The 15627-nt window shown below is 42.0% G+C and overlaps 1 protein-coding gene across 6 annotated transcripts in view; it reads left to right on the forward strand.

Annotated features, from left to right (window-relative positions):
- Positions 1–10773, forward strand: part of atp8a1 (ATPase phospholipid transporting 8A1) — a 509869-nt gene extending 499096 nt beyond the window's left edge. For all 6 annotated transcript variants that reach the window (XM_070870244.1, XM_070870234.1, XM_070870228.1 and 3 more), the window contains 2 exons: positions 6240–6331; positions 7227–10773. In XM_070870244.1, coding sequence (XP_070726345.1) covers positions 6240–6331; positions 7227–7324 — 190 coding nt within the window. In that variant the 3' untranslated portion in view covers positions 7325–10773. The remainder of the gene's footprint in view (positions 1–6239; positions 6332–7226) is intronic.
- The last annotated feature ends 4854 nt before the right edge of the window (positions 10774–15627 follow it).

A 15627-nucleotide genomic window follows, 5' to 3' on the forward strand; every position in this document is an offset into this window, starting at 1 on the left:
AAATTCATCCCCAAGGACTTGACTGAAACAATCTCCCTCACTGATGCACCAGTAAATGTTCTGGCAGGTCAGCCTACCTCCAATAACCCACAGTCTGCAGCCCTTTTAAAATCTGACCACCTTCGCTCAAAAGTGCTCCAGTGGGTTGTGAATGGCCTTTTAAGAAAATAAGAATTAGGAGCAGGAGTCGGCCATACGGCCCTTCGAGCCTGCTCCGCCATTTAATAAGATCATGGCTGATCTTCGACCTCAGCTCCACTTTTCTGCCCAATCCCCATATCCCTTGATTCCCCTAGAGTCCAAAAATTATCTATCTCAGCCTTGAATGTACTTAACGATTCAGCATCCACAGCCCTTTGGGGTAGAGAATTCCAAGAATTCACAACCGTCTGAGTGAAGAAATTCATCCTCATCTGTCTTAAATAGCTTTATCCTGAGACTATGGGCCCAAGTTTCGAGCCGCGCCAAGAATGGCGCAGTCCCGACCTGGACGCCCATTTTTCGCGCCACAAAGTGCGCCTAAAAAAAACCTCCAGATTCTCCACCTCCCTGCAGGTCCTCTGGCCCTCGGCGCAGCGCAGCAGGAGCTGTAGGGGGCGGAGCCAGGTCCCTGCGCCGAAAACAGTGCCGCGACCTCTGCACATGCGCGCGCAGTAGCTCCAGGTGCCCGAAACTGTGTGGGAGGGGCCCGAAGCACGCAGCCCCTAGCCCTGGCCAAATGGCCTCACTGGGGCTGCGTGAATAAGGCTCCTTCCACGGCCAGCTCCTGCTTCCTCCCGACCCGACCCGACTACCCAACTCGACTCCCGCTTCCGGACCGGACCCGACACCCGCTTTCCCCCCACCGCCCCCCCCCCCCCGACCCGAACCGAACCGACCTCCCTCTCACCACCCCCCGACCCAACCCAACGCCACCTACCTGTAAATCTGATGCTGGGGACGGGCCCTGCCCGAAGTCTCGGGCCTGGCCTGTTCAGCCTCCCTCCCCCTTCCCCCCCCCCCCCCCTAATCTCCTTCTCCCCCCCCCCTAATCTCCTTCTCCCCCCCCCCCTAATCTCCTTCTCCCCCCCCCTAATCTCCTTCTCCCCCCCCCCTAATCTCCTTCTCCCCCCCCCTAATCTCCTTCTCCCCCCCCTAATCTCCTTTCCCCCCCCCTAATCTCCTTTCCCCCCCCCTAATCTCCTTTCCCCCCCCTAATCTCCTTTCCCCCCCCCTAATCTCCTTTCCCCCCCCTAATCTCCTTCCCCCCCCCAATCTCCTTCCCCCCCCCAATCTCCTTCCCCCCCCCAATCTCCTCCCCCCCCCCTAATCTCCTTCCCCCCCTAATCTCCTTCCCCCCCCCTAATCTCCTTCCCCCCCCCTAATCTCCTTCCCCCCCCCTAATCTCCTCCCCCCCCCCTAATCTCCTTCCCCCCCCCTAATCTCCTCCCCCCCCCCTAATCTCCTTCTCCCCCCCCTAATCTCCTTCTCCCCCCCAATCTCCTCCCCCCCCCTAATCTCCTCCCCCCCCCTAATCTCCTTCCACCCCCCCATCTCCTTCCCCCCCCCCCCATCTCCTTCCTCTCCCCCCCACAAATCTCCTTCCCCCCCATCCAAATCTCCTTTCTCTTCCCCCCCCCCCATCTCCTTTCCTCCCCCCCATCTCCTTTCCTCCCCCCCATCTCCTTTCCTCCCCCCCATCTCCTCCTTCCCCCCCCCCCCCATCTCCCTTCCCCCCCCCCATCTCCCTTCCCCCCCCCATCTCCCTTCCCCCCCCCCATCTCCCTTCCCCCCCCCCATCTCCCTTCCCCCCCCCATCTCCCTTCCCCCCCCATCTCCCTTCCCCCCCCATCTCCCTTCCCCCCCCCATCTCCCTTCCCCCCCCCCATCTCCCTTCCCCCCCCCATCTCCCTTCCCCCCCCCCATCTCCCTTCCCCCCCCCCATCTCCCTTCCCCCCCCCATCTCCCTTCCCCCCCCCCATCTCCCTTCCCCCCCCACATCTCCATCTCCCTTCCCTCCCCCCCTCCCTTCCCTCCCCCCCTCCCTTCCCTCCCTCCCTCCCATCTCCCTTCCCCCCCCATCTCCTTCCCCCCCCCCCCATCTCCTTCCCCCCATCTCCTTTCCCCCCATCCCTCCCCCTTTTCCCCCCTCATCACTCCCCCTTTCCCCCCCCATCACTCCCTCTTATCCCCCCCCCATCCCTCCCCCCTTCCCCCCCATCCCTCCCCCTTCTCCCCCATCCCTCGCTGTCAAACACAGACACTGACACAGAGAATGAGACACACACACAGGCAGATAGAGACACTGACAGAGACACACTGAGGGGGGCATCCCAGCACGCTGTTAGAGGGCTCCCGGTGCTGCAGTAGGTAAGTAGAAAATGTTTTGGGTTTTTTTTAAATTATTTCTTCTTAATTTTTTTTGATTGATTTATTGGTTGATTTATTTATGTATTTATCATTTATTATTGATGATGGCTCTTTATTTGTAAAACTGAAGTGTTTAATGTTTGTAAACTTCCCTTTAAACACCCCCCCCCCCCCCATTCCCTACACCTGATTTGTAACCTACGCCTGATTTTCTAAAGTGTAGACAAGGTTTTTTCCAGCGTACAAAAATCTTCACTTACTCCATTCTAAGTTAGTTTGGAGTAAGTTTTCACTGACGAAACTTTGAAAACAGGCGTAAGTGGCCGGACACGCCCCCTTTTGAAAAAAAAATTCTGTTCCAAAGTGAAACTGTTCTAACTGACTAGAACTGGAGCAAACTAAATGACGAGAATTCCGATTTCTAAGATACTCCATTCTACACCAGTTGCTCCTAAAAATCAGGAGCAAATCATGTGGAAACTTGGGGCCTATGCTCCCCAGTTCTAGACTCTCCAGCCAGGGGAAACCACTTCTGATCTACCCTGTCAATCCCCCTCATAATCTTATATGTTTCAATGAGATCATTTCTCATTCTTCAAAACTCCAGAGAGTATAGGCCCAACCTGCTCAATCTCTCCTCACAGGACAACCCTCTCATACCAGGGATCAATTTAGTGAACCTTTGTTACGCCTTTCTCCAATAAGGAGACCAAAATTGTGCACAGTACTCCATGTGTGATCTCACCAAAGCCCTGTACAATTGCAGTAAGACTTTCTTACTCTTATACTCTAGTCCCCTTGCAGTAAAGGCCAACATACCAGTTGCCTTCCTAATTGCTAGCTGTACATGCAAGCTAACTTTCTGTGTTCCCAGCATGAGGACACCTAAATCTCTGAGCACCAACACTTAATAGTTTCTCACCATTTTAAAAAAATTCTGTTTTTCTATTCTTCCTACCAAAGTTAATAATCTCACATTATACTCCATCTGCCACTTTATTGCCCACTCAATTAATCATATTACAGGCTCTTCGTGTACTCCTCACACTTTCACACCTAGCTTTGTATCCTCAGCAAACTTGGATACATTGCACTGGGTCCCTTTATCTAAATCATTAATACAGATTATAAGTAGCTGAGGCCTAAGCACTGAACCTTGCGTCACCCAACTAGTTAGTATGCCAACCTGAAAATGACCCGCATATCCTTGCCCCCTCTCTCCTGTCTTAACCAGTCCTCTATCCATTGCTTATCTACCGTCATACCTTTTAATCTAATTTCCCAATCTACCTCAGCTAATTCACCCTTCATACCTATGTAATTCGCTTTATTTGTTTAATTCTCTCGTTTCCAACTGACTCATTCCATATGTTCAAAAAATGGACTCTTGTTTATAAAATGGCACCCTTTGAGGTTCGGCTTCCCTCTGATTTGCCAGTGTTGCCTGATGGTGTTACCAACTTGCATCTCAGTAATTCCCACAGTGACTGTTTAACACTGAGAGTTGGAAGAGTTGTCCATTCTGTAGTCTTCAAACAAGAAATGTGTAAGAACTTTAAAAAAACTTTTAATTTACACTTTATCCAAAAGTGAAGCATAACCTAAACATTCAAACATTGAAATGCGAACTTAGCATATTCAATATCAGCACAGAGGGTCGTGCACTGTAACTTAGTACTTTGCTTAAGTGTACAAGTGATTTTCCACACATATATAATATATATTATATATATATATAGTTGTAGAGCTTAGACATTTAATATTTAGAAACACAAAACATAGAAAATAGGTGCAGGAGTTAGGCCATTTGGCCCTTCAAGCCTGCACCACCATTCAGTATGATCATGGCTGATCATTTTTGCAACTTTAGTATTCCATTCCTGCTTTCTCTCCATACCCCTTGATCCCTTTAGCTGTAAGGGCCACATCTAACTCCCTTTTGAATATATCTAACAAACTGGCCTCAACAACTTTCTGTGGTGGAGAATTCCACAGCTTCACAGTTCTGAGTGAAGAAGTTTCTCCTCATCTCTGTCCTAAATGGCTTATCCCTTACCTTTAGACTGTGAGCCCTGGTTCTGGACTTCCCCAACATCGGGAACATTCTTCCTGCATCTAATTTTATATGTTTCTATGAGATCCCCTCTCATTCATCTAAATTCCAGTGAATATAAGCCTAGTTGATCCAGTCTGTCTTCATATGTCAGTCCTGCCATCCCAGGAATCAAGTCTGGTGAACCTTTGCTGCACTCCCTCAATAGCAAGAATGTCCTTCCTCAGATTAGGAGACAAAACTGTACACAAATTCAAGATGTGGCCTCACCAAGGCCCTATACAACTGCAGTAAGACCTCCCTGCTCCTATACTCAAATCCTCTCGCTATGAAAGCCAACATGCCATTTGCCACCTTCACCGCCTGCTGTACTTGCATGCCAACTTTCAATGATTGATGTACCATGACACCCAGGTCTCGTTGCACCTCTCCTTTTCCTAATCTGTCACCATTCAAATAATATTCTGCCTTCCTGTTTTTGCCACCAAAGTGGATAACCTCACATTTATCTACATTATATTGCTTTGCCATGCATTTGCCCACTCACGTAACCTATCCAAGTCATTCTGCAGCCTCTTAGCATCCTCGTCACATCTCTCTCTGCCACCCAGCTTAGTGTCATCTGCAAACTTGGAGATATTACATTCAATTCCTTTGTCTAAATCATTAATGTATATTGTAAATAGCTGGGGTCCCAGCACTGAACCTTGCGGTACCCCATTAGTCACTGCCTGCCATTCTGAAAAAGACCCGTTTATTCCTACTCTTTTCTTCCTGTCTGCCAACCAGTTCTCTATCCACTTCAATACATTACCCCCAATACCATGTGCTTTAATTTTGCACACTAATCTCTTGTGTGGGACCTTGTCAAAAGCCTTTTGAAAGTGCAAATATACCACATCCACTGGTTCTCCCTTGTCCACTCTACTAGTTACATCCTCAAAAAATTCTAGAAGATTTGTCAAGCATGATTTCCCTTTCAGAAATCTATGCTGACTTGGACCAATCCTGTCACTGCTTTCCAAATGCGCTGCTATTACATCTTTTATAATTGATTCCAACATTTTCCCCACTACCGATGTCAGGCTAACCAGTCTATAATTCTCTGTTTTCTCTCCCTCGTTTTTTTAAAGTGTGGGGTTACATTAGCTACCCTCCAATCCATAGGAACTGATGAGTCTATAGAATGTTGGAAAATGATCACCAATGCATCCATTATTTCTAGGGCCACTTCCTTAAATACTCTGGGATGCAGACTATCAGGCCCTGGGGATTTATCGGCCTTCAGTGCCATCAATTTCCCCAACACAATTTCCTGACTAATAAGGATTTCCTTCAGTTCCTCCTTCTCGCTAGACCCTCGGTCCCCTAGTATTTCCGGAAGGTTATTTGTGTGAAGACGGAACCAAAGTATTTGTTCAATTGGTCTGCCACTTCTTTGTTCTCCATTATAAATTCACCTGATTGCAACTGCAAGGGACCTACCTACATTTGTCTTCACTAATCGTTTTCTCTTCACATATCTATAGAAGCTTTTGCAGTCAGTTTTTATGTTCCCTGCAAGCTTACTCTCATACTTTATTTTCCCCCTCCTAATTAACCCCTTGGTCCTCCTCTGCTAAATTCTAAATTTCTCCCAGTCCTCTGGCTTGATTCTGATACTTGATAAATAAAATGGTGTCATTTTTTTCTTGTTTGGTGAAGAACTGGCAAATCAGCATAAAGTTCAGAATGTAAGACATTAACAAATATTCCATCAAGTCACAACCAGCAAGAGAATTAATATTGGCTTTGTCCTAAAACATTTCAAATAATTCTAATTCTCTCTCCTGAAAAGCTTAAGCGAGCGAGCTCAACTCTTGAAGAATGTTTTTAAGAAAAACACTTTCAATCTGCACCGTTCTGATTCGACCCAGCAGAGCTCATTACGTAAGTATCTTTCTCCCAAGTGTTTCCATTTTGCAAATCATTGTCCCAGGGTTTAGTAATTATAATTAAATCCTTGTGCTATGAGTTAACTCTTTATGTGGTTCTGTTATGCTCCTGTTTTCTCCCCTCCCTTTCACAGTCACTGACCATAGAAGTACCCTCTTACAAGCAGATATGTAACGCTATGGATTCCTCTGTCATTTCTGACCTGGGCAGACGCAGGGGAAATCTGTCAATGGCTGAGGTGGATGGAACAACATTTGTTTTTTTTGTGTGTGTGAATGTTCATAGCCAGCAGTTTGGCTGAAAACTGGTGAGATTAATCACAAGTATTGGCTAGTAGGGGTCCATTCACTGCCATTGAGAAATGAACCCACTCTTACTGAGGAAGGTGTCGGCATCATAATTATTGCACTTTTAGCAGATCTCTGCTTTAAACATTTGGTACCTCACAATCTTATATCTCACGGTTTATCCATGTACATTTTATTTTAAAAAAATGAAGTTGTAGCATGATGATTTTGAAGGCTGGAAAAGGACAGCTGCTCCTGGTCATTTCTAGATGTTATTTTTCATTTTGTGTTAACTAGATATTATAAAGTACCGTCAGAAAATTTGAAGCATTGTAAATTAAAATACACAAACTTTTAAATGAAATCCTGCAATTCAATTTTCATGTCTACTAACCTTCATGAAAGAAAATGGAATTCATTTCTCTAAGCTCCAACTTTTCTTCTCTGAATATATGCCATCTGCTTCTTTGTTGCCTACTGCGGGAGCAGCTTTATAATTATTGATAATATATTGACAATAACACACGATGCATCACAAAACGTTCTTTTGTACTTTAATGAGTTACTATGCATGATATGCCACTTTATTTCTATTTTTATAGACGGTTATGCCTTCTCCCAAGATGAGAATGGCATTGTGTCCCAGTCTGAAGTGGTCAGGGCCTATGACACCACCAAACAAAGACAAGATGACTGGTAAACACCTAATACAGGAACATGGATTGCAAACAAGTACTTTAAATGAGAATGGGACATCAAACTTCAAAAGCTGAGATATCCAAGTATGAAAAATGTTGTTGTAAAGATCTTGGAAAGGCACGAATAAGTTGGTTTTGTATGTTTTATGAAGGGGGAAAGTGCTAATCACTTGTGTATTAAATAGACACACACACTGTGCAAATCTACATTAGCATAAACTCACTGTTAGAATGCCAACACAGTATTCATTAACAACTGGATTGGCAGGACTTGAAATTTGTCTCTTTGATGGACTATCTTTTCACATGATTGTTTTAAAATGGCAAATATATAAACATGAGTGATATTTTGATTTAAACTCTGATCAGTATGAGCATTCATTTAATGTCTTCAGGGCAGATATGTGTTACAATTGAGTACTACTTCCTAAATGTTCCTGTTCATTTCAGATAACAATTAAACCTTCAGATAACTTTTTAAAATAATTTTGTTACTGTTCTGTGGGTGTTTGCTATTGCTCAAAAAAAATCTTGTGCAGTATGCTTTTTATTATCTCGTGGGTTCCTCATTTTGAATGATTTTGGAGGAAATATTTACTCCAATACTCCAAAGTGATGTACCTATGTTGTGAAGCTGTACATATATAAATCTAGCACAACAATCCTGGAGTATTTTTTAATGTTCAAGTCACTGAAAAAATAGTGCAAACTGTTCAAAATGCTACAATATGTTTTATTAATGCAGTATTAAACATGATACTGGTGCTGCTCATCTGGTTATCATTATTTGCCAAAACTAAAACTCTGCGTGAGCTTTAGTCAACAGTAATGTAATCACATCAGTTGATAGAATTAGACATCAGCCCTATTCTCCAGTGTACTGTCATAGGAATGGAGCAAATTTCAAGTCCCTTTTTGTAACTTTCCTGCTTCACTCTGTGGAGTGTGACTTGCACATGCATTGACTGATTTTAAAGATGTGACTACTGCCTTCTTGGCACTTGCTTCTGAACTTGTGTCTTAAACAATGGCCTTGATTATGCTTTTCTCTTTGCCTAATATTCAAATTAATTTTCAGAGTGAAGCAGTGTTGTCTTTTCTGTGCCTGGCTACATGTCCTACTGTATATGCTTGTGAATTTAGTGACTTTTTAATGGATATTCAACAAACATAGTTTCAATATTTTTTAATTTCAAAAATAGCAGCGCTTTACACTGCTTTATATCGCAAATGGGACAATGAGTGCAGGGGAAAGCATTTCGGTATAAAGTAGTACTTTTGTACAGCTGCTATTTTAAAATAATAGTACAAATAATTCCTACTGGCTAGAATATTTCACTATATCTTTTGTGCTCATTGAAATGGTTAATTATATTGAAGGCTTTTCCCTCATTCTTCACGCACACATTTTGCCACAAGCCTAAAAGCTGTTGTGATTAAAGAGTAAAATAAAGGTTTAGAAAAGTCGTTATCATTACTTTGTTACATGGCTACCATCTCTTAATAGGGTTAACTCAAGTCCTATTTTACATTAACTTTATCTATATTGTTTAATTCCATGTGTAGATGTGCCAATTCATGATGCTTTTAATTCCACTCATTTTTTTGAGGTGAATGTATAGCTAAGATTTGTTTATTTCTACAAGCTGATCTTCAAGAAAAATCACTCTTTGCAGGATTCATTTCAGCAGTACTGGTGAATCATTGCAAATGGTTTGGTTTCACGTTATTGTTAAACAACTGTAATTTTTACAAAATCAATAATTTCCTTCCTGGTACATGTAGAATTACATTTACTTTACCTGTATTATGTGTAACTCTGGCTGTTGCACTTTATGCAGATCTGACAGCAGTAACCTGGATGTGACCTGTATGTAGGACCTCAAGTTTTGACTTCATTCAGGAGTGTGCATTAGTGTGTTGCTTTTTTTTTTGCATTAAACTGCCTTAACTGCAAAATACAACCCGTATTCTAAAAATTTAGCAGAATTCCATTCAAAACTTGGCTTTAGTGAATCTTTCATTATTATAGAAACTTCACATAAACAATGTGACGGGTATCTTAATGCTCCAGTTTTATCATTGAGCATTTGCTACAGAACATCTATTGACTTTTAATACTGGATATGAAAATAGATTTTAGAAAACTGAGATCTAAGGCAAGAATAGTGGAATACATGCGAGTGCAGCATAATTTGCAATGTTCTATCTTCTAAAAGTAACTTATTAAACTTTGCTACTACTGTGATTTCTGAAAATTTGCAGCAAACCAATGTTGCAGAATATGACAAACTCAATAGTAGTAGCAAAACACAACTTAAAATACACAATTTGAGAATAGAATCCAGTTACTATCATCTCTTGACTTGCAGCTTACTGTGTCCATATGCTCATTCTATGTGCCACATGTTCTATGTCATAAAATTGTTGAATGAATGTCAGAAAGCTGGATGTTTCAAAGTATATAATTACTTTGTGGTGTTTTTTAGCTGTCGTCATCCTCCCCTATGAGAGGTGCACTGTGTAGTGTGTTTGGTTGTCCTGTCTGTATTCTTGTCTAACTGCATGAGGTCAAGTGTTACATGTACATTGTTAGTGCATGACTAATTTTTTGATCTTGCTACACTTCTGATGCAAGGTTAGTGACAAATGATTTAGATTAATGAAAGGTAATACCATGCAGCAGATTTCAGTGGACAAAGTAATTGTGTTTCCTGGCCAATTATTGTGTACGTCCTCCATTTTGGAATGAAAATCTTTGTCTATAAACTGACTAATGGCTTTAAATTATTTTGTGCATTTGGAATTCACACTGACTTGTTAGTATCCATTTGGTTCTGTGAAAGGCTGTATCTGAATAGGCTATGGAATGTGTACTTTGCTTTACTTAGCCTTAAGACCATACAATAAAAACAGATGTGAAAATATTACGATACGTTTTAATTGAACATGACTAAGATCAAATTTCAGAAGGAGATTGTTTGTTCTATGTGACAACAAAGTAAAATGAAAATTGTAATGCATGTTTACTACATTAGTAATAAGTAAACAAAGTTTGCCTTCCATTGTTGCCAGTCTTGTATAGTATTTAAAATCAGTCTAATTTAATGGTGGAATTTGGTTTGAATGTTGTGTAAAGATGAAATATATTCTGAACATTGTGTCAGGACTGTTCTGTCAGACTTTCAGAATGTTGATTAAATTTCTCTGTAGTTTGGTTTTGCACTGCATGAATGGTGACCTTCACATTCAATGTTCATTGTATTTCTCAGGTTTAGTTTTAACACAGTAAGGAAATGCACTGTTTTATATTTTGTTGTAAATCTTCAGTACTGTTTTCTTTTTATTCTGCTAATTTGCCATTGACTCTTGTGAATTGCATGGTGGCAATTGCAACTCTTAAATGTTATGTCTTCTGATTGTCATAAGGATCACATAATAAAATTAAATTTACAAAGCTTGACCATTCATGTGTTCATGTTTTATTTTAATATGCTACAGCCATCTTAAAATATAATTTGTGATTCTTACCCAACTTTAAGTGTGGACAGATAGTGGCTCAAACCGCAAAGAACTGCGAAGTAGAACATTTTGGGAAGAAAGTGTACCCTAAATGGTAAAGATCACCAAGAGTGAAGGAATAGAGAGATCCAGGGGGTGCAGGTACATAGATCTTTAATGCTGGGAGTGCAGGAAGAGAGACTATAAATTGACACATTGGATTCTGGGTTTTAATTATAGGGGGCACTGAATATAAAAGCAAAGAAGTGATGTTGAATTTGTACACAACTTTGCTGAGACCACAGTTGGACATGCAGTTCTAGACAACCATTAGAAGAAGGATATTCAAGCTGTGAAGAAAAGCATGAAAATTGAACTTTTTTGACTGGATAGTTAAAAGGGGATATAATAAAGAATTTTGAAAGGGTATACAGTGAAAGATTGTTTGCACTGGCTGTTGAATTGGTTGCAAGGAGACCGAGCCTGAGAATTATCACTAAGAATGAGGAGGAAGTTAGAAGAAATGTTTTCTTAGAGGTTTATTAGAACTTTAAATGCTTTATTTACCACAAATATCAATTAAGGCAAAGACTAAAACATCATTTAACAGGGAGTTGAATAACGTATTGGAAAGTAAGAATATAGAAAGATATGGGGAACTGAGATTACAGTAAATAGCTCCAGTCAAAGTGTTGAATAGCACAAATGTGGTGGAACAAATGGACTCCTGCAGTATTTCAATTTCTGTGATTATAACTATGCTGGTAATTATGGCATACATACAAGTATCAAATGTAAGATTAAGGTAAACTAAATTATTTCAAACTTGCGCCTAAAGAAGCAACTACTGTTGTACAATGGTCGGGATCAGATTGCAATATTAAATATGCACGTTTATATCAATCATTTCAGAGATTAGTGCTGTTCAAATCATGTCACGCTATCTTCTGGCAAAATCATAGAATGAATACGTGGCGGCTGCTATCTGTTGCCGAATGCTGCCATGTCTGTTGTGTACAAAATAACCTAAAGAACCGGATTTTGAGGTCACCAGCGAGCAGTCCCATTTGCATTTGCCCATAGACATTTTATGAACTTTTTGCACTGAAAGGTCCAGACAGCCAACTATCGAAAAAGCACAGTGCCTTCGACAGGCCATCTGGGACCTTTATGAACAGGACAAGCAACTGCGCATCTCCTTCACCAATCAAATTGAAGAATTGTTAATGAGCCGCGCAGAGTCTGAACTAGGAGGCGTTAGTTAGAATATTCAATTCAATATCAAATCGGGTACAGAAAGCAAAATAATTAGAAGGAAAGAAAGATTGGATTGAGAGAAAGATTAAAAGACATGCACTTTTTAAAAATTATTCAAATGTTTTTTTTTAAATCTCCAACAATAAGTAAAATCTGAAGGAATGAAACTCCACACTTGTTAAAGTAAATTTTCACTGCCAGAGTAGTTGTTTGGCAGTTCAAGACTGACCGTTAAAAGAGTACTTAGACTGGAGTGGACAAGCCCTAACTCTGGTGGGTTTACTGCATATATCTCAAGTAAGTATAGCAACTTCCCACTGTTTGATGTATTCAATGGTGAGTCTCGGCAAAATACCGTTATCGCGCAGCTTCTGGAGGAGGGGGGCATCTTGGACAGCAACTTTCGATTTATGCATTTTACTGTGCAGTCGCTGGAAGTTTATGTCCGATTTACACGTAAATAATGGTGAGCGCTGTTAGCCTCACAGATATTTCAACTGCAAAATCCGGCCCAATATGTAATTATTATAATTGGATTTTTTTTAACTTTTTTTTCTTTTCTCTCAATCCAACCTTTCTTTCCCTGTATTTCTTTTTCTGTACTTGATTTGGCATTTAATTCACTCATTCTAAATTACACTTCCTTTTCAGTTTTTCTGCTGTTAATTTCAGAATCCTTCAATCTGATTAGTTAGAGAGATACACAGTTCCTTTTCCTGTTCACTTGGATTCCAGATGGCCTGTAGAGGGCACTGCGCTGTTTCCATCTCACACTTCCAAGGCAAAATATCGTCGATGTTAAACAGGCAAGGGCAAGCCTAACTAAGGGTGGGCACCATTCATTGGCCTGTCAGAGCAATTTTTTGGACCATTATGAAGTTAAAATTACATAGATAAACTTCGGGAGCTTAGCTTTCACTGTGTGACATCATCTCAGCTTCTCGGTGTAGTACTATATTTTAACACATTCCACCTTACAGGAACATGTACAGTAGTGCAGTGGTTATGTTGCTGGACTTGTACTCAAATGAACATATTAAAATGATGGACAGGAAAAGACAGACTATGCCATCTAGCCTGTCCCATAGAGTTGTGATGCCGCATTCATTACGATACGCACACGCCGAGTACCGACGCACCTTTCAAATCTGGGAGAGGCAAAAACCTAGGCCAAATCTAGAAAATTTCTGTCCAACCCCTTTACACGACCAAAACTAGCCCAGGATTTATATTACAGGTGAGATGATCTTCACCCCAACCAGAAACAGGTCCAGCTCTCGCTTGAAGGGATACAGAGAATCAGCATTCACTGCACGAGCAGGCAACCTGTTCCACGGGTCCACTATTCTCTGGAAAAAGAACAACCCAGTTCTGCCCTTGCATAACTTTTAAATGCAACCCCTGGTCCACCTAACCTATCCAGTTGAAATAATTTGTCCACATAAACTCAATCTAGTCCCTTTTATAAATGTTAAAATCAAGTCGACATTTTCCTAAAATATACAGTCCCAGTTCTTTGAGCTGATCTGGGTAACTGAGATATTTTAACCTGGGAATTCATCTAGTGGCACTCCTCTGCACCCTTTCCAGAGTCTCAACATCCCCCACCATGTGAGATCATCAAAACTGAATACAGTATTCTAACCAAGATCTTGTACAAGGGCAAAATGGTAGTTTGTTTTGTAGTAAATTGTTCTGTGAATACAACCTCTCGACCTGTGCATGGCATTGGTGATGAACATTTCGAGAGTGATGCACTTTAACACCCAGATCTCTCTCACCACTTGCTTCAATTCTGTTCCCTGTTTGGAGCCATTCCTGGAGATTTGATCATCTATGTGATCTCTGCAAATATTATTGCATTTATCTTATAACGATTGGGTCCCTGGAGTTGAGTATCTTCGCTCGTGGTTTTTTTGCCAGCAGTAGTTGTTCCTGGAACCAGGAAATCACCCGAGCCCAGGCAAAGAAGGTAAAGTGAGGGCGGGAGAAACTGAAGATCAGGGAGTGATTTCGCAGGGAGGAACTTTGATTCTACCAGTAGCTCATAGTAATTCACTGACGTTGCACTGATAACTAATAATACTGTTAATACTCCGATTCCTCCAACAGTAATATATACACACACATACTGAGTTATTGTATGTCTTTATGTAACTGCTAGCAATAGCTGCAATGCCCCGATATCGTACCTGTAACTAGTAGTAAACCTATAACCCACTAAAATTCACCGTGGAACTAATCAGAATCCCCTGCACTGTACAAAATGTGGCCAGGCTCCCCAATTGATTCCATGTTTAATAGGCCCGGATTTGAATTCAAGTTCTATATGAAGGCGACAATTCGAAACGAGGAGCCTTCGTCAGAGCCAATCTGTACTTGGACTTCATGCATCAAAACTGGCTGGCACAGACTGACCGAGAGATTGCACAAAGGGCAGAGGGTTCTGTGCTTGAGGCACTTCTCGTGGGGCACATTGTCCTAAACTCAGCTCAGCACCAACATTTCTAAACCATTGTGGTACAGCTGCTGAAAATGTAAGTTACAATATTGAGCCCTGAAGCCTATAATCAGACATGAAGGCAACTTTGATTGTTTAAAATGCATTACTAACTACTGTACTGCGTAAGTAACAGGAAAAGGTTTCATAACTGCAACTGACACATTAAATATGTTTCAGTACTAGAAGCAGCCTTACAGTAGCAGGAATCTAAATATACACAATATTCCCACTTCCCTCCTAATCTTTGAGCTAAAGTTCACACATTCTGGATTTGTACAATTTCTTTAACTCTAGGTGGGACCTAAGAATTGCACACAACAACTTTATGGAGAGAAATTATTACACAGCAATTGCAGTTATCTGATGGAGACTCAGTTTGGTCTGACCACATTGGCACATAGTTTTTTTTTGAAGTAATTGTACTTCTCATCAGCGGTGTTATGAATACTGTGTCTAAGTTCTTTGGAATTGGCAGATTCGGGTAAAGAGACATTAGACAGTGGTTCTGATGTGTGTGTGTGTAGCACCTTCCTTGGGTGGCAGGTGTTGCTATGGTATTTCCCTTTGTTAGCTGTTTTTATTAATGTCCTTCTGTGCTGAGGAGCTCCAAAGAGTCGATGATGACCAAATCCTGTGGACTGGATTTTCCTTTTAAATCGCCCCCACCCGATCCTTAGCGGTATTCCGGAATGCCGCTGGTGCGGGTTCCGGCGCTTTTCGGGTGCTCCATGGCGGCAGCGGTGCAGGAGCGAAGGGCAGCGGGCGGTAGAGGAGGCTCATCGACTCTGGAATCTTTGGCTCCCAAGTTGTGCGCACCCTCTGAGGCTCAGAGGCACCGACGAGAGGCCAGAGACTGCCGGCCTGAGATCGCTGTGGGGGTGGGGGAAAGAAGAGAGTGAAATCACGGTAGGGGTGAGACAGACTGGGTGGGGCTGAGTGAGACTAAGAACATAAGAATTAGGAACAGGAATAGGCCATCTAGCCCCTCGAGCCTGCTCCGCCATTCAACAAGATCATGGCTGATCTGGCCGTGGACTCAGCTCC

This window comes from Pristiophorus japonicus, chromosome 2 (assembly GCF_044704955.1).
Source record: "Pristiophorus japonicus isolate sPriJap1 chromosome 2, sPriJap1.hap1, whole genome shotgun sequence".
NCBI classification, from domain to species: Eukaryota; Metazoa; Chordata; class Chondrichthyes; family Pristiophoridae; genus Pristiophorus; species Pristiophorus japonicus.